The sequence below is a fragment of the Rhinolophus ferrumequinum genome, chromosome 7 (assembly GCF_004115265.2).
Source record: "Rhinolophus ferrumequinum isolate MPI-CBG mRhiFer1 chromosome 7, mRhiFer1_v1.p, whole genome shotgun sequence".
Taxonomy (NCBI): domain Eukaryota; kingdom Metazoa; phylum Chordata; class Mammalia; order Chiroptera; family Rhinolophidae; genus Rhinolophus; species Rhinolophus ferrumequinum.
The window spans coordinates 76,512,383-76,538,710 of record NC_046290.1 but is presented as its reverse complement, the minus strand read 5'-3'; the positions used below and the strand labels follow the sequence as shown (position 1 = coordinate 76,538,710).

General features: G+C 43.1%; 1 protein-coding gene across 3 annotated transcripts in view; it reads left to right on the top strand.

The window, feature by feature from the left end:
- The window catches only part of MCC (MCC regulator of WNT signaling pathway), a 383,535-nt gene that overhangs the window by 316,951 nt on the left and 40,256 nt on the right, over positions 1-26,328 (top strand). For all 3 annotated transcript variants that reach the window (XM_033110748.1, XM_033110747.1, XM_033110749.1), the window contains 6 exons: positions 11-174; positions 2,095-2,301; positions 18,295-18,441; positions 19,401-19,490; positions 20,562-20,710; positions 25,650-25,790. In XM_033110748.1, the coding sequence (XP_032966639.1) occupies positions 11-174; positions 2,095-2,301; positions 18,295-18,441; positions 19,401-19,490; positions 20,562-20,710; positions 25,650-25,790 (898 nt within the window). The remainder of the gene's footprint in view (positions 1-10; positions 175-2,094; positions 2,302-18,294; positions 18,442-19,400; positions 19,491-20,561; positions 20,711-25,649; positions 25,791-26,328) is intronic.

Genomic DNA, 26,328 nt, shown 5'->3' with positions numbered 1-26,328 from the left:
TCGCTCACAGATAACTGCAGTGACCTGAACTCGGAGCTGCAGAGGGTGCTGACGGGGCTGGAGAATGTCGTCTGCTGCAGGAAGAAGAGCAGCTGCAGCCTGTCGGTGGCCGAGGTGGACAGGCACATCGAGCAGCTCACCACGGCCAGCGAGCACTGTGACTTGGCTATCAAGGTAAGCCCTCCCCCACCCTGGCTGGCTCTTTGAGATCCGATGGGGGAAACAGTCAGACACCTCTCTTCTCAAGCACCTGTCAGGAGGGAGTGTTTCTAGGAAAGCCATACGTATAGGGTGGACCACCAGATAGAAGCAGGCGCCCTGTAAATTTTGGGGGGCTGAATTACGTTAGAAAAAGTCATTATGTCAACAGTCAAGATCACTGACTTTGCAGCAAAAATGACGATTTTCTTGCACGCTCGTCGACGGCTAGTATTGCACCACATCGTTTTAGTGTGATTTATCCTGTAGCTGAAAGATTAGCTCGGAAGTTTTAGTAAAGCTTGAAGCCCTCTAGAATGTTATTGCGGGAGTGATCAAGTCACAGGCCTGAGGGAGACGTGGACCCTGGAGCACATGGGTGCTGGGCCCACGCCTCTCACAGGCACCCACCGTACCTCGTAAGGAGGAGCGGGAGAGGGGTGTCCTCCAGGGGCACAAACCCATCATGAAAAACGGAACATCGGTCCTGCTGAGGCTCGGCCTCTGGTATCTTTATTTTCCTTCGCCATAGCTCAGCACCCTAGGCACAGCGATGCAGTGTGAAAAGTCTGAGAGGGGCCTCTGTAAAGGGAAAATGTGAAAAATGTCTTAGGACTTGAGGCCCAAGTTTCTATCAGCAGGAATCCTGGATGGCACAGAGAGCTGTGGGATCTCAAGGTAAACCATGACTCGTGTTTTATAACACAGCTGGTTTTCTATCTTTATTCATCTCCATTATTAATATCTCATTGCTGTGGTTTGGGGAAGCCACCACTGCTATTTCTTTATCTGGAGTTTCCCACACCCTATATTTGATTTTATTATCAACGTGGGTACTAGCCCTGGCCTCGAGCGGGGCCCAGAGCAGGGCCTCAGATTTCGGAGGAAGGACAAAGCACAACATGGAGCAAGTGGCAGCAAGATGTGGATAACTGTCCTCATCAGGGAACCAGTGTGAGCATGCGTGAGTGACATCCCCTTGTGTTTTTTTGTTTTCGAGACCTGTTTCTCATCACATCTCTTCATTGCCTTCTACCCCTACGTAGTAATTCTCCTTCCCCTTTCCATGCCGTTTGGCTTATGCTTTCTTTTCCAAAGGACAAGAAATGTGAATGAGTAGTTTCCGAAAGCAAGCAGAATGAGTTCTTCCTTTTTTTATAATTTTATGCACATTTCTTCTCCATTAATAGAATGTTTTAAATGGGTTTAAAAAAAATTCTCCAAGAACTATTAAGATTCTGCTTTTTTTAGTTTGTAGCTGTCTTATTAATTAATTAAATCCCTGTTGCCTAGAAACCTCCACGATGAGCTTCCTCTTTTCTGTGTCACTGAGGTTTATTTTTGTCATTCACACCTTGGGACTGAGCCTCGTTCACACCCTCTGAATTCTGATGTGACGCTAAAAGCTGGAACTGGGGGTATGTGGGACCTATCGTATCACTGAGTTGGAATGTGGGGGGCCTATAATTTAGGAAACTTCAAGTTAGATTTTTGTATGCAGTTGGCAACTTCACATTTGCATGATCAGGACCACAAACTGGTTTGCTGTCTGCTCGTGTGTCATCACCAATCCTGGAATGTGGACGAAGGAGATAAACATTCGTGTGGACCTGGCAATTAGCATCACAGAGAGACTTCAACACCAGGAAGAGACTAACTGTGCTTTTCTTACTCTGGGAACTGCTGGCTCACACAGACTAGGACCCAAGCGAGCAACAGACCCTCATCTTAAAATGGGGAGAGGATGATTTAGGGGTGTCACGGGTCGTGGTTACAGTTTGCAATGAAGTGGGCTGTAGCATCCACTCCTCTGTGGACACTCGCTCCTGTCTGGCCTGTTTCCTCCCCTTCCCTTTCTCCAAGGTCACTCACTTGTCTTGTGGCTCTGTTTTCCAGACAGTCGAGGAGATTGAGGGGGTACTCGGCCGGGACCTGTATCCCAACCTGGCTGAAGAGCGGTCTCGTTGGGAGAAGGAGCTGGCTGGGCTGAGGGAAGAGAATGAGAGCCTGACCGCCATGCTGTGCAGCAAGGAGGAGGAGCTGAACAGGACCAAGGCCACCATGAATGCCATCCGGGAGGAGCGGGACCGGCTCCGCAGGCGGGTGAGCGCGCCACGTCCAGCCAGCCTGGGCCTTTCCCTGAGGGTGAGAAAAGCCAGCTCGCAGGAGTTGCGTGGCGTTTGTGGTCTTGGGAATGGCCATCCCTTTCTGGTTTTGAAGCCATTCTTGAAAGGAAAGTAATTTGGAAGTGCTGAGGTGTGAAGGTAAAATTTAAAAACAAAAACAAGCAAAAAAACCCCACTATCGTCTAAAATCATGAATCTGAGAGGATGGTAATAGCACGGTGATTCTCAAACCCTTCTCCAGAGTATGCACGTCTTCCCTGAGCTTAATTAAAATGTTCTTCTTTTACGATACACTAATAGTATTTTATAATTTACAAAAATGCATAGAATTTTCCCCCTTTGCATTTTCTTTTATAAAATTCTTTAAATTTATAGCACGTGCTCTCACCTACCTCTACTGAGTCTAACGAGAACTGTCTCCTAGTGCAGACTTATTGAAGTTAACAAAAATCATAGAAATGTAGACATGTGTATATATGTGTTCCACATGTATATGTGTGTTAAGTGTGTGTGTACGTCTGTGTGTGTATGTGTAATTCTTGGTGTTCACCCCCGTGTGCCAATGGCGCTATGGCCTGAAGCAGATGGAGAACCACTTTGTTTAGGAAATAGATCCATTACTAAAGGAGCTGATGTTTCTGGATAGAAACGTTGAGCAGATTTGTTAAAGCTCTCAGTTTTCCAAAGATGGAGTTTTCTCTTAGGATCCTACAAGTACTTCTTTGTTTGACTGTGAATTTGATCTGTGATTGGACTGGGGGTGAAGTAAGGAATTCTTCAATCAGAAACAATTCCCTCTGAACTTCACTTTGAATTACTAGACTTACTTTACTCTCTTTCTCAATCTTGGCAATATTAGAAGCGTGCTTTCTAGTTATGCTCTGGTAATTTTGCACACAGGAGAAGGTTGAATTAGAGGGGAAAATACATCTTGTAGGTCTCATCATCCTTCACTGTTGCTCTCTCTCCCTCTTACTTTTAAAGAACTCCTTGGGAATAACTTCTTCAGAAAGGTCAGCATTTGCACCTCACTATTTTTAATCCACACGTAAACTTTCTTAGTTACCATCGAGTATGGAAGAAGTGACCGGTTTTGAATGTGTTCTGCTCTTTTCCTCATTCGTGACTGATGTCATAATTAAAAGACCAGCATCCCTCCTTTATATCTGAACATCATTTTGTCTGAACTCATGTGCATAAGCTTATTTTCAGTACCAGCAATATCGGATGCCATTCTCCAGGCTTGGCATCAGCAAGTGCAAATCATCCCAGTCAGCAAAGACTTTATCTGGACAAGCTGATGAAATTTCCCCCGTGCTAAGGGCCCTTCCACCTGTAATTTCCTGGGCTGTGCTCCCTGATCGTTATGACTAATGCCCTAATTAGATGTGCCTGCTCTTAGCGTGCCCATTCTGAGGGTGCATGTTTTGTGAAGGAAATGTTGGTCTTAGGTGTAATTATGTGTTGTGGTTTAGACTAAATTTCCTCCAGCCCAACACAGCACTGGATTGTGACCAGCAAAAGATACAAAGCTAGTCCCCCTTCTTCGGGTATTTTCTCCAACTCTGGATGTTATATTAAGAATAGCATAGTATGGTGATTCTGCAGTATGTGCCAAGGTTCTGGAGCCTGTCCACCAGGTCACATGAGTCTTTGGCAAGTCACCTAACCTCTCTGGGCTCAGTTTACCGTGCCACGAAGTGGGGAGAATAATAATACCCAATGCAGGAAAATTAGTTCATACTCATAAAGCACGTAGATGACCTTTCTTCTGATCACACTTATTACCTTTTAAGTCTTGCAATTAATACGGTTTTATATAAATTTATATTTCAGTGATCTCCAAATAAAAATATATGGAGGAACTTGTATCTCTTCCTCAACGGGAAATGCCTTCAGAAATTTGTATACATACCCATAGATTGGATGCATTTCTCTTTCAAGATAATTGTGGGTCTCATAGAATTTGCTCGATGCTTTTGAATGCCAGTTTACTAGACTTTAAATGCTGGATGACTTCCACCCGCCACCACCCAATATATTTAATTTCCCCGAGGAGGAATCTGTCTTTTGTGGTTGGTTGTCTTCTGTTCTTCATGATGTGTAGCTTTGTGGAGTGACTGAGGTATGCTTTCATTTCCATCCCTGTGCTACCACATGATACGTGGCTGGTTGGCGTTTGCTGCCTGTATAGCAGCTCTGAATCCACAATTCATCAAAGTTGCCTGAAAAGCAATTGGGGCCACAGTTTTTTTCACTGCCCACATTCACTGTATACAATTTGAACTGACCAGATCAATGGGATTGGTGCTTGCCCCCTGCCTGTAATTAAACCAAGTGCTCTCAGTAGGTTTTCTGAGCCTTGTTAAAGATTTAATTAAATTAGATCTTTAATGTCAGTTAACAGATTGGGCTACTTGGCAAAGCAGTTAACAAAGGAACAACAGGCAGACAATTTTTATTATTGGTCCCAGCTCATTATTAAATGAGATAAACATTTATTTCTGTGTGCTCTGTAATAGAATCATTCATTTCCTCACACTTAAAGAAATGGACTTAATTTAGGCAAGGCAGAATTAATTGCTCTACAAAGGAAGTACTTTGTTCTTCATTCATTCGTTTATTCATTTCATAAACATGATTGGTCTTCTCCTCTGTGCCAGGCAAAGGGGTTATAGTGATGAACATGACACAATCATAGCTTGAAAGATTTTGGGGAGACAGGCATTCAAACAGGTCATTACAATAGTATATGTCAAGTGATAGGGAGGAGGGAACGCAGAGGGTACCCCAGGAGCCCTTAGGAAGGACATGTGACGGCAGGTCCAGCTTCTCCACACTATTTGCATTTTTATCTTATTGTTTAGATCAACTGCCATATAGCAAAAATGATCAATGCTTTCCCCAGATAGTTTGTTAAAGCAAATTGGATGTGACCATAGCTCATAAATCTATGTCCCATTGAATCATAGACTTGAATCAAAAATGGTCCCCACCAGGTCCTTCTGAGATTTTATATAAATTCTTCAGAAAGTTCTTCAAATTCATGGCATAAGGTGGTAGTAACAGAGTTTTTTCCTAGTACCTCATGTCCCATGTGGGTATTTTCAATATGTCTGGGATTTAATTCCATCCCCTCTCCTGGGCTTCCTTCATCCTTGAAATCTGTCTCTTTGACTCTCTGGTCATCGCCACAGTAGATTCAAGAGACTGAAAGACACACTCTTTTGAACCAAATAACAGTCACCCTAATCTGAAGTTTCCCCCTCTCTGTTTCCCCTACTCCCCCTCAAAATGTCTTGAAAAACCCTTAATGTTAACTAACTTGGCTCGGGAGGAGGTAGGGCCGTATTTCCACCAGTGATAAGATACAAGTGTCTGTCTTTTCCAGACCAATCACTCTTGGTTCCTAAATGTAGTGTTACATTTATGTAGAGATTTCATTGTTCTGTGTTCATAGGACCTTGTAATAAAAATGGAATCACCCAATTCAGCTGAAGTCTTTTACAATATAAATGAGGACTCTAAACTCCAGATTTTTTAATGGCTGCCATTTGGTGCCTTGGCCAGGAATGGACAGGGAAATTTCCGGAATGCTACAGTGCCCATTTCCTTCCTTTTCACCTCGTCTTCCTTAACAAAAAGTAACTCCAAATTCCTAGTAATGTAGCCTTTTGGGGCAGGGGAACAGGGGGAGGTGAGGCTGGTCAAAGAGGCAGGAAAGGAAGGATGCAGGTGAGAAGAGAGAAATTTCCTTTAGACATTGTCACTCTCAGGATCCATTTACTCCTTAAGCTTTTCCGAGTAACAATCCTATCATATAATCCTTTGAGCCAGTTTTTTATAAACTCCTGATTATAGTTTTATGAGCAAAAAGATCCAAATCAGAATCAGCCAAAATAAGAGATGCTTAGGTGACATCTGGAAGGGATCCAAATGAAAAGCTTCCAGTTATCTTCCCTCCGTGGAGTCCTGGATTGTGTTACCTCCTTTTGGTTATGATGTGTGACAACACTCAGAGTATTGCCAACCAGGGAAGTTCATTCAAGCTTCAGTATTTAAAGCCTTTATTGGGGTTTCATTATGTAGGTGTGATTGATTGAATCATTGGCCATGTGGTTGAACTCAATTTCCAGCTCCTTCTCTTCTCTTCTCTTCAGGGAGATCAGGCTGATATCCTTTGGGACACTTTTAAATTTGTGATTATGACAGGTGTGATGGAGCTATACTATGTCTGCCCATAGTCATTCTCATACAGTAGAGATCCCAGAGGTTGTGGGGGTGCTAGCACTTGTCCTATGAAGTCACTGACTGTGGTGTCTTACAGAGCACCCTCTTATAGGACCCTAAGGTCCTCTCCCGGAACCCTTAGTTCTGAATCCATTGGTGCCAGTTTCTAAATACTGAACTAGATCTAAACATGGAATCAAATCCACCTTCACTATTTACCCACATTATCTCCAAGTGCACTTGTCAATCAATGGTCATGCTTACAGGAATTGAAGAAGGAATCCAAGTTAAACCAAAAGGGCCTACTTAAAAAGAATAATTACCTTAAATGTTGAGGGTGTATTTTATGATGTTCTCCTTTCTACTAATTAGTTTACTTACAACATACATTTACCATTAGGCTGTCCACCCCTATGGGGAAATAAGATTTGTAGTATCATATCGACATGTCCAGAACATGGGGTGTCTCTGAAGCAGCCATTCACTCTGTCTGGATTGTCTCCTTCAGTTATAGTTACACTGTAAGTCAGTATCTCTCGGATATTTTTAACTGAAAACCAGTAACAGTGGAGATATTTCTGGAAGTAAAATTATTGTGGCCTTATATAGGTTAAATAAAGAGCTTCATCTTTCTTTCATCTTATTTAGCCTTAGGTTCCATCTGAGCTCTTCCCACTCTGCCTTCCCCTCCACTATTCTTTTCTTGACCACAGTGTCATGTCTGTATAAAGAAAATGCAGGACTGCAAAATTGTACTTTAATTTACTGTGAATTTATGTATGTATAAATTTAGATCTATATATATATATATATATATATATATATATATATATGTGTGTGTGTGTGTGTGTGTGTAAAAATATTTAAAATAGACCAGAGCAACGTAAACGAATCTCCTAATAATAGTGTGAAGGGTACTTGAACTTTTCTACAGTGTACTACTTTATTTTTGAAATGAATGTATTCTTATAGTTGTATAATTTTTGCTATACAGAAATACAACCATAGAACTAAAAGGGAAACTAATACACCAAAATATTCATACAGGCTAACTCTAGGCAGTGAAAGTGTAGGCATATTTTTCTTTATACCCTTCCTTAATTTTCAAATTAAAGGAACAAAAAGTAAAGGACGGTCTGTGGCCAGTGAGCTGTATCTCCTGGCTTTAGTGGCTTGATATTAATATACAAGCACAGTCATCTCTTTTGTCCTTGATGGAACTTAGTTCATGTCTTATTTGTTCCAGCAAGTGCTCAGGAACAGCACATGCCCTTCATTCGCGCCCTGGGCGTGGGCCAAGAGCCTCTCCAGGCATCTTTACCTCTCTCTGCAGGTAGACTGAGAAAGGGAGAACCTCAGCCTTTCTGGCGCCTTCTGCTCACAGCTGGCCTGCTCCGCCTAAGCCCACAGTGTGGCAGTGATAAACCCTACCTGTGAAGGACAAGGGCTTCTCAACCCTGCTCCGTCCACTCACGGGGTCATATGAGCTGGAGGAGGGAGGGTGGCAAGGGGTGTGCTTGTACTGGAATCTGGCAGGACATGAGCACCCTGGGGTACCAAAGGCAGGGAGGCATTGCCTGGCATGGAGCAGAACTTTCTGTGCCCATCCAGTGAAGGAAAACAGACAGTTTTACAAAGTACCTCTTACCAATGCAGTCTTGATTGAGCTTATTTTTAAGGACCTGTTAATATTGATAGTATTAACATTCTTTGAATATTTGCAGATTAAACATACCCTTCTCAGACTAAAAATAGATGCCTCTGAAGGCAAAGCAGGACTTAAAGCCTAAATTATAACACTGGGTGTATATCAAGCATTTATTTGTGAGGAGCAGTGATTTATGCACATCTCATTTAATCTGCACCAGAATTTTATGAGATAGGTACTATTATTATACTCTTTTTAGAGATGAGCAAACTGAGGCCCACAGAAGTTGAATAAGCTTGTCCTGGTTTACACTGACATTAACTCTTAGCACCAAAATTTAGGGTCTGGTAGCCTTACTATGGAATGCAATTTTCAATGCTCTGTTGTTTAAATTATGGCCCTATGTTGTCTTCATCCTTTTTCCATTCTATCTCCTGCTTCCACACATACCAGAAGTTAGTAAACATTCTCTGCTATAGTCACGTGGGTGCCAGATCCTTAGGGTTCTACAAGTCAATCTTCCTGACATTCCAAGACAACACAAAATGAAGGCAAACTGAGTTTGCTTCACAGAGAAGCTTTGTCAGCATGTATTTATCTTGAGTTGAACCCAGTAGAACATTATTGGTAAAAACCTGTCCCCTCTCCTTTCTTGTAGTTCGAGGGAACTTTAAGTGGGACCCAAGGCAAAAACCTCTCAGAACTATGATTCTTCCTTGTCTTCTTTGGAAACAGTTTCAGTTACTGTAAAAAGGCTTCCCGCACGTGTGTGCCATGGAAATGATGAGGTAACGTTTGTAGTCGTGGGCACAAGTGTTTGCTTTTCCATCCTGGAACTCCCTTCTCCAGTACCCCGGCCTCTGTGAGGAGGCGAGGCTGTTTGTAGGTGAACTCTTGGCTATAAAGAAAATAGCTGACTCTGTTTGTTGGAAAGCTAGTGAGAAGTTAGGAAGATAGCCAAAACACTGGTCTTTCCCCTGATGCAGCCATTTTGATAATCCATCCAGGTTCTTGAGTGGGCTGTAAAACAAAAGAGACAACAATCCACCTATCAAATCTGCAGAGAATGGAAAGGCCGTTGAGTTTGTTTTCCTTCTATTTTGTTGTCTTGCTCTCTTCTGATTCAGCCTACTCAAAATTGCCATTAACAGTAAAATACTACTTTCCTGAAACTATGTAAATGAGATTTATAGGGATAAATATATTTTTTCTGCAAATACGTTCTGATTTTTCATTTGTTTTCAAAATCTCCAATAAGTGTGGTTCTCTACAAAGTACCCACAAAGCCTGGACTTCTAGGAGACAGCTTTCAGAAAGTTACACAGGGACGAACTAACTGCCCGAAGCTCATTAAGTAGAGCTTTTCCGGCCCAGTGAGTCTCACCCTTGTACAGTACAGAAATCATCTCAACCAGCTCCATTACACAGTGAAATTATGAATTACAACCTAATTGCCTGAAATTACACCTACCCAGTGAACGCTGCTGCGTATCACAAGCGGAACAGACTCATTCTTTTATGGCTAATAATAATGTTTCTAATCCTACTCGGGGCTCCAGTGCCACTTTTCATTCCTGCTTGTCACTCCTCTGTGAACCAGTCACAGATGACTTCATCAACAGATTGGGTCGTCGTGTCTGTGTTCCTACAATTGTCCTGGGAGATTGAACATCCAGTGGCTCCCCCCATTTCAGAAACCCACCTGCGCATGCGGGTGACTGTACACACACCTACGTTTGCCTTTGACCTCTCTAGCACCTAGCACCACATTCTTCACTGCCAGTATCTCACTCTCTGGCTTCACATAATCTCTCACATTCTGAGCTCTCATCTTCGTATTTACTTTCTTTCATTTGTTTATTTTAATTTGGCCTGCAGGGCCGAGAGATAAGATAATTACATTCCTCTGTTAAAGGCACACTCATTGATCCATGAAAGGTCCCTCTTGTAATTTATTTACTCCTTTTCTATCCCATTTCCTTTCCTCCATTTTATGGGTGCTCTCATACACAGTGTTTTATGTGTTGTTTGTATTTTATGTAAATGGTGTTGTGCTAGAGACTCCTTCCCTGCTTCCCCTCAGCACTCTAATTTTAAGGTCTGTCCATATTGCTGTAGGCACATCTGGTCTGATGTGTCTAACTGCTGTGAGGGTCACCCGCCACATTTACTGTGCCCAGCATCCCGGCTTCCCACTACTGCAAGCAGCACTCCCGTGCATAAACCCCTGCACGTGACCCCTTCAGTCCTGTGTGGGAATTTCTCTGGAACACACGTCCAGGAGTGAGGCTGCAGAGTCCTGGGGTGTGTATATTCTTACTTGGACCCAGTCCCGCAGTGCAGCCTTCCAGATGGCTCTGCAGTCCATCCACTCCAGTCCACGGCAGCCTAGTAGGGTTCCTTCTGCCCCTGCAGCCCTGCCAGTGTTTGTGCTTATCATTATTTCTTTCATCCCATTTTTTTTTTGGGGGGGGGGGTTAACATTTTTGTTGCTGAAAAGCATGTATCCTTAGCACGTTCTTTCAGCAAAGGTCTATGGGGGATAAATTCTTAATCTTTGTCTGAAAATTTGTCTTTATATTTGCCGACACTCTTGATGATAATTGTATAGTGTCCTATTTGCTTCTGTAGCAAATTGCCACAAACTTTGTGGTTTTAAAATAACACAAATTTATTATCTTATCTTTCTGGAGGTCAGAAGTCCAAAATGCATGTCGCTCACTAAAGTATCTCCAGGATGCAATCCTTCCAGGAGCTCTAGGGAAGTGCTGCTTCCCAGCCTTTTCCATACTGTAGAAGCAGCCAGCATTCCTGGACTAATGCCCCTTCTTCCATCTTCAAAGCCGGCAGCATAGCATCTTCAAACCTCTCACTGTAACTCTGGCTCTCCTACTTCTCTCTTACAAGATCCCTGTGACTACTGGGTCCACCAGATAATCCAGGATGATCTTCCCATTTCAAGATTCTTAACTATGCCTGCAAATATCCTTTTGTCATTTAAGGTACTATATTCACAGATGTCCAGGATTAGGATGTCGACATCTTTGGAGGCCATTTTCAGCCTACCACAGTAGTCTAGCTAGGTATTAGATTTTAGGTTGACAGTTCTTTTCCTTAAATGATATTCAACAGATCATATTGAAACTGACACTGTGTCACATATCATTCAAGGTGTTGGCAGTAAGGCAGTGAATGAAACAGACCAACATCCCTGACTTCAGAGCCTAAGTGAGTCTCTCTCTCCCACTAGACAACTTTTAAGATTATCTCTTTATTTTCCCCCCTACCTTTGCACTACAGTGTTTCTAGATATGCAGTTGTTTTTTTTTATCCTCCTGTTCCAGTTAGCGCTAGCTGCATAACAAACTACCCCGAACTTATAGACCTAAACAACAATCGTTTATTGTTATCTGCGTGGTTCTGGGAGTGACTGGGCTCCAGTGGGCAGGTCTCACTTGGATTCAGATGTGGTTACAGTCAGATGGTGTCAGAGTCATCTTAAAGCCTTCCTTACTCATATCTGCTGTGTGAGGCTGGTTGTTGTCTGCGGCCTTAGCAGGGACTATTGGTCAGAATCCCCACAAACATCCTCTTCATGTGATCTGAGCTTTCTCACAATGGAGAGGCTGGCTTGTAAGGGCCAGCATCCCGAGAGAGGTAGGCAAAATTATATTGCCTTTTCTAACCTAGCCTCAGAAGTTACGTGGTATCATTTCTATTACATTCTATTTATTCAATGAAATCTCTCAGGCCAGGCACATAACAGGGGTTTGGGGAGATTGGACTCCACTCCTGACAGAGGCAGTATCAAAGAATTTGTCAACGTATTAAAAAACTGCCAGACTTACTTAGCACCTGGTGTGATAATTCAGTCTCAAGACGCGTATCTGTCTCCACATCTGGAAAACTCATCTACTTTCTTTTCAAATATTGTTTCTCTGTCATATCCTATATTCCCTTCTTCTGGAACTCCTTTAAATTATGTTGGAACCTCAGTTGATCATTTGTGTCTCTCATCAACACTTGCATATTTTGTATCTTTTTAGCTCCCCATGCTGTGTTCTGAATTAATTTCTCTGCATTATGTTCCAGTTCACCAATTCTCTTTTCAATTTTCTCCAATCTAGAGGTTCACCAGCACACTGATTTTTTTCATTGATTACATTTTCCACTGGCTTTTTTTCTCACCCACCTATTCTTCTCGGACATCTGCCTATTTTTGTTTCATAATTTCTTATTCTTTATGGAAATTTCTTTTATCTCTTTAAGGATCCTAAATGTATTTATTGTGACGTATTTTACTGTCTCCTTTGTTTTCATTTCTTCTCAGGTGAATTTATCTCCTGATTTAGATTGCCAACTCTCTTTTTTCATCCTCCTCTCTCTGCTGTCATACCTCCATGTCTAGCAGCTTTTTGGTCCTGGGCTCCTACTCGTGAGAGGCTTAAGTCCCCTGTTCCCTAATGATATTAGGTGATGTACAAATTAGGTCTCTGAGGCAGTGGGTGGCCTGGCAAAATACAGACCAGTTTTTAATGTTTATTTATAAGATTAGTGTCCCACAATATGCATATCGTATACATTTGGACTCCACACTCAAATGTTTCACAGGTCTGGGACTTTAATTTCTTATAGTTGACCCTTCTGCACAGCTCCAGGGCTTCTCTTTCTGGCTTCGTGGGCAGCACTCTGTCTACTTTTCACAGATGGGTGAGGCAGGAAGGCTCCAGGCTTTATGTGGGAGGATCAACTCAAACAGGCTGACTTGCAGGGGCCAGCTCTTCATCTCTTTCCCCTCCTGGCATGCACATACCATCCCTGCTTTCAATTCCCATGGCTTACTGAGGCACTACCTCCCTCATAGACTCTTTAGCTTTATTTTTTTCACTTCCTTTCTGGCATCTGGAGATTTTACAGCCTTTCTTTTAAACTTGGCAGTGGATTTCTTTCTCATTGTTCCTTTTTATGCAGCATTTCTATGCATTTTTAATAGGAGGAGTGCCTGTTTACTTTAGCTGAGGCTGTCGTATGCTGGAAATTTTCATTTGTTCTGTCTACAGAGAGTTACTCCTCCTGTTTTCAGCCTACTTCTCATTCTTCGCCTTCGTAGTATCTGCCAAAGCTGAGTCTAAACTCTGCCAGCCTTCTTCTGAGTAGATGGGACACCTCCCCTTGTATATTTTATAGAATTTGGCTTTTTCCATTCTGTTTCTTTCATCAGTACTCTTTCTTCCACTTTGCCTTTAAGGAATGTGCCCAAATCTTCCTTCTGCTAATGCCCCAAGCACATTCTTTTCACTGTTATGGTTTTAATCTTTTTTTATTCTTTACTATACTGTTATGTTCATGAGGTTTCCAGAGTTTGGAGAAAACAGTGCATTTATTGAACTTACTCTCTTGAATGAAAGAGCTCAGCTGAGTTCTTAGTGCTGTGTAAGCTTTTTTTCCCTCCTTGTATGGTCCTAGGTCAGCTTTCTTCATCATTTCTGACATTGCTGTTCCTTCCCTTACTCCACGCAGAGCATCTTAACTCTTTTCTCATAGAAACACAAAAATCATCAGATGGGAAACCTTCTGTTTCCCATCCTCATTCTCCAACTTGCAAACTTACTTTTCTTATTGCATAGGCTCACCTCTTTCCTTTGTTTCCCAGAGCACAAGCACCTCCTTCTTACTGTCCTCTGTTTATCCTTCCATCCTACTAGCTATATATAGGCCCTCCCCTGCCACCACCACTGCCTAACATCTTCCCTGGGCAACCTTATCCACACACAAAATTCCTAAACTCTACATCCATTTCTGATCTCCTTTCCTCAGGTTATATTTCTAATTGCTGACTGAATACCCTCACTCACATACCCAATGGCTTCCTCAAATTCAACATGTCCAAAGCTGACATCTTGACTTCTCTCTGAAAAATCAACTCCTCCTTATGTTTTCCCCATTTTGCTGAGTAGCGCCATGATCCACTAAGTCACCCAATCAGAAGTTTGGGTTATTTTTTTTTTTTAACTTCCTTGAATAGTTCTAGAACGGCACTGACCAATACAGTAGCTACTAGTGACGTACAGCTATTCAAATTTGAATTTAAATAGATGAGAACAGAATACAATTAAAACTTCAGTTTCTCGAGTACACTATGCACGTGAGAAGTACTCGGTAGCCACATGAGGCTCCTGGCTGCCATAGTGGACAGAGCAACTACAGAACATTTCCATCATTACCGGGAATTCTAGTGGACAATGCTGGTCCGGCGTGTATTTTGTCATTTTCACTCCCACTTCACTGTGTTTGAGCCCTCATCATTTCTCACCTGAACTGTCAGTGCAGCTCTTGACTCACCTCCTTTTCCTTCTTCACTCCCATCCATTCTCTCTGTGATCAAATGATTTTTATAAGACCCTTTTCTCCCTTGGGATTCATTAAGGTATAAATGAGAGAAGCAGAGTCCTAGCATTTTCATGTCATTTCCTTCCTCGAATCCTTCAGAGCCTCTCCCATTGCCTTTTTCTTTGTGTTTGCTTGTTGAACAAACTAATCAACCTTCTAGGTTGAATCCCAGTGTTTCTTACTCTGGGAAGGCAGAGGTAATGTGTCCTTTACACGTTGACACTCTTGTTGATACCCCTTTTCAGAGTATGTTTCACATTGTAATGTTTGGCCAGATCTGAACCCCCAAAAGACAAGAAGCTTACCTTCATACTCTACCAGGTTTCCAATGTATGTAACAGACTAACTTCTGGGCATTGGGATGGGGACTGGCTACATACTAATTTTAGGAGAAGTAAGAAAATGGCCACTGAAAAATCACGTTCTCTATTCTGTTGTTGAAGAACTCCAATTGAGAAAAGGGGGATGAATTGACCTTCCTACACATGTCGATTCCTAGCTTAAAGGAGCTGTGATTCCTGCCTATCGCCTGACTCCAAACCACGGATTTTGTAGAGAGTAACATATTTTCTTTAATAAAATATTCTCAATAAAAGATGGATATATTAGTTAATTACCTCAACCTTGGTGGCTTAACACAACAGAAATGTATTCTCTCACAGTTCTTGAGTACACGAAATCAAGTTGTTGGCAGAGTTGTACTCCCTCCAAAGGCTTGGAAAAGAATCCTTTCTTGCTCCTTCCAGCTTTTGGTAGCTCCTAGTGTTCTTTGACTTGTGGCCAATCTCTGCCTCCATCTTCACATGACCTTCTTCCCTGTGTCTGCCTCAAATCTCCCTCTCCTGTTCCTTACAAGGACACCAGTTATTAGATTTAGAGCCCACCCTAAGTCCAGGATGATCTCATCTTGAGAGCCTTAATTTAATTGCATCTGCAAAGACCATATTTCAAGATAAGGTCACATTTACAGGTACCGAGGAGTTTAGAACTTAGATATATCTTTTGGGGGAACACAATCGAACCTACTATGATGGGTGAATATAAAAGTGAGGCTCTAATAGCTGTGTCTCTGCTCCTCCTAAGCCTTACCTGGGCTGGACCAGCAAACTGTAACCTTCCTTTCTGTGGATTTATTCATTGAGATTAAGACCCACCCCCATCCCCAAACCTAGAGGGGAGAGAAGGCTATTTAACTTAACCAGCTGTTTTTCTTTCCATGACAGGCTCATTACACTCCCTTTGGTTTTCAAAGATGTTCATTTTTAAATGAAAATGGGTATTTAGATATAGTAAGTATTTTAAGTATGTGTCATAAACATGCTGTAGAAAATGATTAGAAGCACTTGTCTCTGTATAGAAGGAAATAATATAGGTACTTTGTCTGTTTTTATTTTTCAGTGTCATCTAAATTTTCCATACTGAACATGTTTTACTTTAGTGATTAGAAGAAGTTTTTTAAAACACAGGAAGTTTTAATGAAGTTTTTATAAATTACCCAGGACAATTTTAAAAGCAAGATGAGTGTTTTTTTGTTTTTTTTTTTTTTGTTTTTTTTTTTTTATTTTTTAATTTATTGGGGTGACAATTGTTAGTAGAATTACAAAGATTTCAGTTGTGCAATTCTGAATCACATCATCCATAAATCACACTGTGTGTTCACCACCCAGAGACAGCTCCCCTTCCATCACCGTACATTGAGTGTTTTTTAAAAGCAAGATGAGTGGGCCAATTGAAAATCTAGGGAGAGAACACTGATTGTTTTGTGAATGACTCAGACACGCTTTAGATTTTTGGAGTGGTGTTAACATTGTTAACTATTCAGGATCTCATCAGACTTTCACAGCAATAGAATTGACATCCATGGTCCTCACCAGGGAGGTTTCCTGGGTTCCAGTAAGGTGGCCCAATGGGGAAATGGGCCCTCTCCTTTTGCCATGCAGCGAATTGCGGCTTCCACACTACAGTACGGGTGCATTCTTGGTTTGTTGGACACCATTCCAGAATAAGCCGCATAATCTCTCACCAGCAATACCATTTGGCTTCAACAGGCATGAGTTTTCTAGTCTTTAAACTATTTTGAAGTCAGCCCTGTGTCTGGCATGCGATGAGGACAACACACATTTCTATCAACCCACTGTTACTGGAAGCTGCAGCAGAGCGTTAGGCACTTTTTAGCTGTTTCACTACTGAATGCAATTTGCTCTGAGGGAATTTTCCTATTTTGGCTTTGGCTTCTAATATGTTGATGAATTATTGAAATTTCAATTACTTTTGGTTCCCAATTTAGCAAGATGGAGATATCCAAGAGATTGAATATGAAAAGCTTTCCAGTTGCTTTTAGAGAAGGGTTTGCCTAGAAGGGTTTTGGCACCAGGGCAGTCAGGGGTGTGGCTCTGCCCCTCCTGTCTCTGGGACTAAGGTACTGTATCGCCCTGGGCGTCCCTTAGGTCAATGCTGCTCAAGATGTGGACCCCTGACCAACCATCAGCATCTCCTGGGAACTTGTTAGACAGACAGATCCTGGGCTTTGTCTCCATCTACTCAATCAGAGTCCCTCGGGTGGCGCCCTGTGGTTTTAACAAGCCTTCGAGGGCATTCTGTGCACCTACAAGTTTGGAAAGCCCTGCCTTAGACATCCCGGTGCTAATTCTTCCCAGTAGGGCCGGGCACCCCTTGTAAGGGCCCTTGGGTGCTGTAGTCAGGTTGTCCTTTAAGATAGATGTCAGACCCAATGATAGAACCGTGATCAAGGTCATCAGAAAGACCAATTTCTAACAACTGTCTTCACTTACTTGGAACGCTTCTCCCTTTGTCACGGAGCCGTAACCATAGAGAAATAGGATTTGGACATTTAAATTCCGTGCAGGTAAATGTGTGTTTTAAATGTCATTCAGAGGACCCTGTCTTTCATTTTTATACAAAAGGGCTGCTTAGATATTCCTTCCCAGCACCCCAGGGCTAATCCCATCTTGAAGTCCCTAGGGGGAAGCTGTGCTAGCATCTCTGTCTCTTCACCTCAGTCTCACCTCCTCGCCAGTGCTGATCTCACTCCTACACCACACAGACTGAATAACTTGCAGTTCTTCAAACACGGCATGTCGTCCCGATGCCTGTATGCTTGTGCAAGCTGTTCTCCCCGCCCCAACTCACCCACACACCCCCAAAGCCAGCCCCTTACTCATCTGTGAGAACCTGTTCACCTGTAAGACTCTGCTCAGTACTGCTCCCTCCTTAATTCTTCTCTGATGACTCCAGATGGAGGCACATTTTTCTCCTTTTCTGCTTCCTGCAGCGCTCTAGCTAGCACTTGTGTTGAAATTTGTCTCTCTCTCTGAGCTCCGAGTTCCATGCAGTGGAGATTTCATCCTGGCGTCTCTCTCTGGAGTACCCAGGACAGCATCAGGTATCAGGCACATGAGGCTGAATGAATAAACAGTCCTTAAAGTTAATGGTCATTCCACCTCTGCTGGAAGCTTCCGGTGCCTTAGAGAACATGTTCACCTCATGCTTGTGAAGAGCGGATGACGGCCAACGGCAGGCCTGGTTAAGAACACAGTGACTTTTATGTGGACTCGACCAACTTAGCTTTTCAGTGAAGCTAATCCCGCAACGTAAATGAAAGCCCTACCGTCCATCCATCTGGCTCTTTTGCTCTTTGGTCAAGGAAACCACCAGCTGTGTCTAAAGGCGTTGTTATTTCAGGTGCGAGAGCTTCAAACTCGGCTGCAGAGCGTGCAGGCCACAGGGCCCTCCAGCCCCGGCCGCCTCACGTCCACCAATCGCCCAGTTAACCCCAGCACCGGGGAGCTGAGCACGAGCAGCAGTAGCAATGACATCCCCATCGCCAAGGTGAGCTCCGGGGACGGCAGGAACACGTCCTGTTATCTGGAAGCCCAGTCTCTACCCAGCATGGCCTCTATGCAGGCATGTGAATAAGCTCAGACGGCCCCAAGGGGCTTCCCCAGGGTCTCTCACAGGCCTCCCTGCCTCGCTGGAGCTGCAGGAAGAGATAACCCACTAATAGTTTTAAGCGTCTCTCAGCTGCAACCTGGACTCGGGCTCATTAATCAGCCGGCTGGAGTATGTCACTGAGCTGACAAGTCACTGTGGAGAGTGAGACATTTTGTCAGGTTGTACAATACTAAGGGGTAGATGGAGAGATACTCTCGAGGACCCTGAGTGATGAACCATAATCTCCCCACTTATAGGACCCACAGCCCTGCCAGCAGAAAAATAGCTTATGATGGACAGGCCATGGCAGATGTGAGAAGGAGCCCCACCCGTTCTGTGCCACAGCCCCAGGCTCGTATGTTGAGTCTACCCGGATAGAGTGTTCAAATGATATTTCCCCTCTTACCTGGTGGCCCTGCTGGTCTCCACCAGAGGTTGATTCTCAGCCATCGAGTTGGGTAACTTAGGCCAAACCAGTGTTTCTCATCCGGAAGTGATTTTTGTCCCCGCAATGTCTGGAGACATTTTTGATGGTCACAACTGGCTCCTGGCTAGTTGTACTACTATGCAACTGGCATCTTGTGGCTAGAAGCCAGGGATGGGGCTGACCACCCTGCAATGCACAGAATAGCCCCCCACCGCAGAGAATAGCCAACCCAAAATGTCAGTAATGCTGAGATTGAAAAACCCGGGGTTAAGTGGATCGTAGAAAAATTAGACAAGTGAGTTATTTTTAAGAAATTGATTCATCACTTTAGTTGCTAATTTAGTTAAACAATAGCCCTGTATGCACAGTCTCAACAGTTTCTCTGTAGAGGGGCCTATCGTTTATGGATAACTTGTTTTGTCTTTTTAAGATTGCTGAGAGGGTGAAGCTATCAAAGACCAGGTCTGAATCCTCATCGTCTGATCGGCCAGTCCTGGGCTCAGAAATCAGCAGCATTGGGGTGAGTGTTCATGAGAAGCAAAGCAAGAAAGTCCCCAACAGAGCTTCACAGACAATGGCTTAGAGATGATGGGGCAACTTCCAAAGTTCACCTCCAGTAAACCCATTAATTATAATAAATCATACCCGATTTCCTTCCAAAGGGTCAGATGAAAATGTGCAGTGATTTCCACATGGTGAATTACTTCTTTGGCTTTAAGGGAGAATTTTTTTCCCCCTCTACTTAAAACCGGTCAGAAAGAAATGATTTAGGTCTAGTTACTAGTGATATAGATGAAAATCTTGAACTGTCTGCTTCATATCACCCTGTTCCCCAAAGACTAAGTGAGTCAGGACGCTCTAAAAGAACTTCACCTTTTGTACATCCTTCTTGGAAGGCAATGTGCGCTCCAGTGGGGATAAATGCTGCATTTGAAGTGTGGCCCCGTGCTATGACAGACCAGAACCTTCCAGCTCAGTACCAGAGTGTTCATTTGAAGAGCCAGCCAACCCCCTGGGGTTGTAAGCTGATGGGTAGTGGAAAGGGAGTATTCTTGGTTCCCTGGGAGACACCTTTTAGGAGTGGGGATGAGGCTGGGAGAGCGAGCTATTTGATCTTCAGGGGTTGGGAGAGCCTGAATAGCACTTCTAAGGCCCTAATTGCTGAGCAAAAATTGTGCGCATCCAGATTCCACGCCAAATTCCAATTATGAAAATAAAGGAGTCTGCCACTCTCCTTGGCTATAGCAGCCAGAGACAGGGACCTGGAGGGGAAGGCATTCAGGAAAGGGGAAGGGAGTCCTGACTCTGCTCAATATCCAAAATTTCAGGGACTCTAAAGAGGCATCCCCCAGCAGCATGCGTTTGAAGGATGCAGCTGTATTTTGCTCCTGTTTATGTATTGCTTTCACAGTACATAGTTTTTATCCTAGAATCATATTACGCAAACTGAAAAACATTAGGGTAACTATCTCCTGGTGCCCAATCCTCGAGGAATACCAGCTTTAAATTGTTTTGCATGCAAAACATGCCTGGGGACCTGTGTCCTTGAAGTGACACTGTCCAGAGGGGGACTAAATGCTCACCTGTACAGGTATCCAGCAGCGTGGCAGAACACCTGGCCCACTCTCTTCAGGACTGCTCCAACATCCAAGAAATCTTCCAAACACTCTACTCACATGGATCGGCCATCTCTGAAAGCAAAATTAGAGAGTTTGAGGTGGAAACGGAACGGCTGAATAGGTAAGGAGAATTCCTGTATATTTGAGTGGTGGTGGGAGCTGCCCTCCTTCCCTTTTGCAAAGATAGATTCACGTTGGCTTGTGTATTGTCGAATGATGCTCTCAGGCTGGTGGGTGGGCGTTTCCACCATCTTGCTCATCAGAGGAGCACTTCCAGCAGTCAGGGTGGGCTTCGTGGGCAGGAGACCTGTGCAGTCACATGCACACGGCCTCATGCTTAGAAGGACCCCATGCTTTCCTGCTCTGCTGTCACCGTTTTAAATTCTTACTTTATGAACCAGGGGTCCTACCTTTTCATTTGGCACTGTCTCTCAGAAATTGTGTTGCAATTTCTGGAGCAGTTCGTATGGAATGACAAGTAGGTCAGAATGACAAGATGGCCACCAAGCATGCAGTCCTGTGCTGCCGAGAACCACAGAGAGAAGTTCTGGAATGTTGAGTCAGCATCCCAGGGGCGCCTGGAGGGAGGCGCCAGGGACCAGCAAAGGCAAACCGACTGACCAGGCATGCTGGCCTAACCAGGCTCTCAGGGCTGCCTAATTTTGTTTATGTTCTTTGCACATGTGCACAAACCACAGTCTCTATATCCCATCCCACTTAGAATGATTTTACCATATACCCAGTTGTATGGATTCTTCCCAAGTTTCACAACAGGGGTAGTTTGAGTTTGCACTCCTGCCTCTGGTCAAAGATCGGCTTGTATGTCATCCCAACAATGAGAAAGCACTGCTAAAAAAAGCAAAGTGGAAGGACCAGGGCCAAACCATGGTAACCACTGTGACTCAGAATTGGTCCTGCAGTGGCAGAATGGACTGTCGCATCACATGGAGTGTGGCCTGGCTTCCTTGACCTAGACAGCATAGTAGGAATTGGAAAGGCTTATGAACTAACCAGAAAGACATGCAGATACCACTCCCCATCCACCATGGCTTAATGGCATTCCCCTTGCGTATGGCAAACCTGAATAAATTGAATTATCATGTTAGTCCTCCCTGATTTGAAATTGTTTAATACAGTACTTGGGAACTAAGGAAATGTGCCAATCTAGGTCATTTTAAATTTTGAAATTAAATGGTTTCCTTATTAAATCCAAACTACTTAAGAGTGACAATTCTGATGATTACCTTGTAGCAGGAAAGAAGCAGTCCTCTCGTATAACAGGCTAGGGAGTGCTTAAAAATGGAATCAGGTATGCCCTTTGCGATTTAATGAAGTCAGATGCCTTCGGGCACTCTCTTTTTAGTGAGGATCTCCTCTGTACAGATTCTGGGATTTAACAAGCCTGCTTGCTGGTTGAACCTGGGGGAGGTTCCTTTCTCTCCAGTTACCGTGTTTCCCTGAAAATAAGACCTAGCCGGACAATCAGCTCTAATGTGTCTTTTGGAGCAAAAATTAATATAAGGCCCCGTCTTATTTTACTATAAGACTGGGTATGATATTATATGATATGATATGATATGATACGATACGATACCGGTTCTTATATTAATTTTTGCTCCAAAAGATACTTTAGAGCTGATTGTCCGGCTAGGTCTTATTTTCGGGGAAACACAGTATGTGCACCTAGGAGAGTCGAAAGAAGAGGGAAATACAGGGATGCCAAAAAAAAAAAAACATATACAAGTGGACTCGTTGGTCAGTGTTGCTCAAGCATTAGTTCGCCATAATCAGGAGTGTCTGGACGCTGATGGTAACCACTTTGAGCACCTCTTGTAATTGCAGAAGTCAAAGGTGACTTGTAGTCATCTTTTGTTATCAGTATATATTGAGTATTACAATTTTAATAGTTTTTTCCTTTCTTAAAATGTGTATGCATTTTTTGGCACCCTCCCTATTTGGTGCTTGTAGCTCACATTATTATGGTGTTTAATAGTATACAAAGGGCTCTCACAGACAACTTAATCAACTTGGGAAGGCAGAATAGTCCCATTTTGCAAATGAAAAAACAAAGGCTTCCACAGCGGGTGACTTGTTTTAAGTCCAGAGCTATTAAATAGCCTACCCATGATTCTACGCCCTGCCCTTTGACCTCACCTCCACGGTCCTGTCTGTGATCATCGCTGCTACTACAACGTGGGATTCTTAGAAATAATCTACCAATGTGCCCTCACATCTGTTAGTTAACTACCTATCTCAAAGTTGGGGGCCTGTTACACTCCAAAAACTGACAACTTTTAACTTTGTGAGTATGTGTGTGGGGGTTGCATGGGGAGGGGGTCATACCTACTGAAAAGTGTTTCCTCATTTAACAAATCGGTGTTAAGCACCTACTTACTATGTGCTAGGCTATTTGGCATGCAAAAGAAAGTAAAACAGATAAGATCCTTGTTCCAATGGAGCGTATATTCTGTTAGGGGAGCTAGACAAAAAGCAAACAAATAAAGACCCATCATAAGAAAGCTCCAAGTAAATAGGGCACAGTGGTAGAATAACAGGGTGGGTTGATTTTTCCATAGGTGGCCAGGGAAGGGACATCCCCCCCTCTGAAGAGGGGACATTTGAGTTGAGATTATAAAGGAACATCCATATGACAAAGTAAGAAGAGTCTTATAGGCCAGTTTACCAACCTGAAGGCTAGGAAAAAGTTGGAATAAAGTAGGAACTGCCCAAAGGCCCATGGAACTAAAATACGGTGAGAGGAGGAATTACATGAGATAAGATGGCAGAGTCCTCAGGGCAGGTGGGACATGGATTTTGAGACCGTGGACAAAGTTTATTCTTTGTTCTAAGTGTCACTGTTAAGTCTTTAAAGGGTTTTAGGTAGGGGGAGAACAGATCTTATTTAAATTTTGAAAGATCACTCAGGTGTGAGGAATTGAAAGGGGTGGGGGCAAGAGCAGAAGCGGAGAGAGTATTGCAGTGGACCAACGTGTCAGGAGTCAGTATATGTTTGCTAGAAAGATCAGTGGAAGCGGCAGTTGGATTAGACCTGGATTTAAGAGAAAGGGATGTTCTCCAAGAAGATTCTCAGGTGTCGTGCCTTTATTGTTGAGTAGATGGTTGTGGCATTTACTAAAATGGAAAAGAAGGAGAAAGACGAGGTTTAGGGAAAATCAAGAGTTTCAGTTGGGAATGTTAAATTTGAGTTGTCAGTGTGACATCGAAATGGAATGATCAGGGAACAGCTGGATATGTGAGATTGGCACTTAGAAGAGAGGTCTGGGCTGGAGAAATTTGGGAGTCATGGAAACATAAATACCTGTTACAGTCATGGGAGTGGGTAAATATCACCTCTAGGAGAGTGTTGATAGAGTAGGGGTCCCAGTGCTGAGCCCTGAGGAAGTACCAACCCTCACAAATTTTATAGAGAATAAGGAGCCAGCAAAGGAGATGGAAGAAATGTCCTTTAAGGCAGGAAGAAAACTAGTAGAGACCTGTTATGACCCAAATGAGGGAGGACAATTTAAAAAGGAAGGAGTAGTCCATTCGTAAACTGTTGTCTGAAAAGGCCATTAGCATGGATTTGGCCATATGGAGGTCTGTGAGTTAGATAAACATCCTTATCTAATTAGTGGGGACCAAATGTACACTGGAGCAAGTTTAAGAGTAAATGAGAAAGTGACTGTTTCAAGAGGCCTTAATGTGAACAAGGGCAGAAAAGTATATTCTTGTGACACCTTACATTGAATTGACCGTGGCCTAAGCTTCACAGTTGTCTTAATTATACACACTCCAGGCTTCTCCCGTGTGGATGTCTCCATATTCTGCTCTCAGATACGCAGTTGTAAGATTACAACATCCCACAAATAGGCTACTCCTTCCTTCTTAAAATATTCTCCCTCACTTGGGTCATGACAAATTTCCTTCCTCTAGCAACACTCTCCTAGAGGTGATGTTTACCCACTCCCATGACTGTAACAGGTATTTATGTTTCCATGACTCCCAAGTTCCTCCAGCCCAGACCTCTCTTCTAAGTGCCAATCTCACATATCCAGCTGTTTTCGGATATTTCCATGTGGGTGTCACACTGATCCTCAAGGCAAATGGCTTCCAAACCCCTTAACGTTTCAAGAGTCAGTTGCATTTTGTGGGAAACCCTTTGTCTCTTTAAGACGTGGTGGTCAGGGTACTACAAATGGGCGTGTCCCACGGAAAATAAATCGTTGGCACCTAGAGGATCATCAGATCCTGGGACAATACATAGAAGCTGAAGGCTTGTTTCTCCGACTATGCCATACACTCATTTGCTCTGAATTTATAGTTCTGATTCCTATAAAGCATAATGTTCCCACTGCTTATCCCACCAGCAGTTAGCAGCTGTGGGACTGTCCAACCTGGAAGATGCTCTGGACACACTCCACAGTTCCTGGTCCACTTCCCATGCAGAGGCCTTTCAGGGCAGTTTCTTGTTCACTCACTGATTCATCTTTTGCTTCTGCTCTGTAGTAAGTGATGAAGGGTACAGGACCGAGGGTCAAACTACCTGGTTCAAATCTCAGGGCAGAGTATTTAACCTTTCTGTGCCTCTACTTCCTCCTCTGAGAAATGGGACTAATAATTATTAATTCAAAGGGCTATTGGGAGGGTTATTGAGCAAGAGCCCAGCAAATAGTAGCTATGACTATGGTGCTGCTTTTCATTTGTCCCCGGAGGGGGGGTGTTTATTGAAGTGTACCATCATGCCTTTCATGACAGCCTGAGGTCACGTGGTTGGCTCCTTACCCTGGTATATCCCCAGTACCTGGGCATGTGGTGTCTCGATGGTTGGGTGGGAAATAACCAGGGGGCTTATTTTCATTTCCAATTCACACAGAACTTAGTTCTTTTACTTCGAGCTGCTTCCTTTATTATTTCATGTCAGATACATTTGCTAAAACATCTGAGAAGCTCACATCCTAACCTGCATTTCCAGCCTGAATCTAGATTCGATGCCTAAAATATTGGCAAATTAATTGTAATTCTAGTGTGACGTTGTGAAAGAGATTTTTCTCCCTTTGTAGCCGTATTGAACATCTCAAATCCCAAAATGACCTCCTGACCATAACCCTGGAAGAATGCAAAAGCAACGCTGAGAGGATGAGCATGCTGGTGGGAAAATACGAATCCAACGCCACAGCGCTGAGGCTGGCCCTTCAGTACAGGTGGGAAACGGAGGGGCCGCTTTCGTGCATCGCTGTGTCCATAGTAACCGGTATACAAGTAGAAAGCAGGCTTGTAGAAGACATGGGGGGCCAGGGGTGGACCAACAAATACTAGTGTGACACGTGTTGAAAATCAATGAGCACCCTTGTAGCAATTAAGAAAATAATAGTGATGAGTATGGTGTTAGTAAACCAGTATGTTTCTGCCCGCATATGCAATTTAAATATTATGTCACTCAAGTAATATCTTTCAAAATAATCAATGTTTGTGTTATGTATTCATTTGTTGTTCTTTTCATTCTTTATTCATATTCGTTCTTTTCAGTCTTTATTCATATATATTTTACATTGCTATAAATCTAGTGCATTGTTTCTTCAATGTATTATAGTTTTGCAATGTTGCTTAATAGTTTCCATTTATTTTGAATGGCTGTACCCCCTGCATCAATTTTATATTATTTTATTTACTCATTTCTCTAACAGACATTTAGACTTTTGCAGACTTTGACATTGAAAATAATTCTATGGTGAATAATTT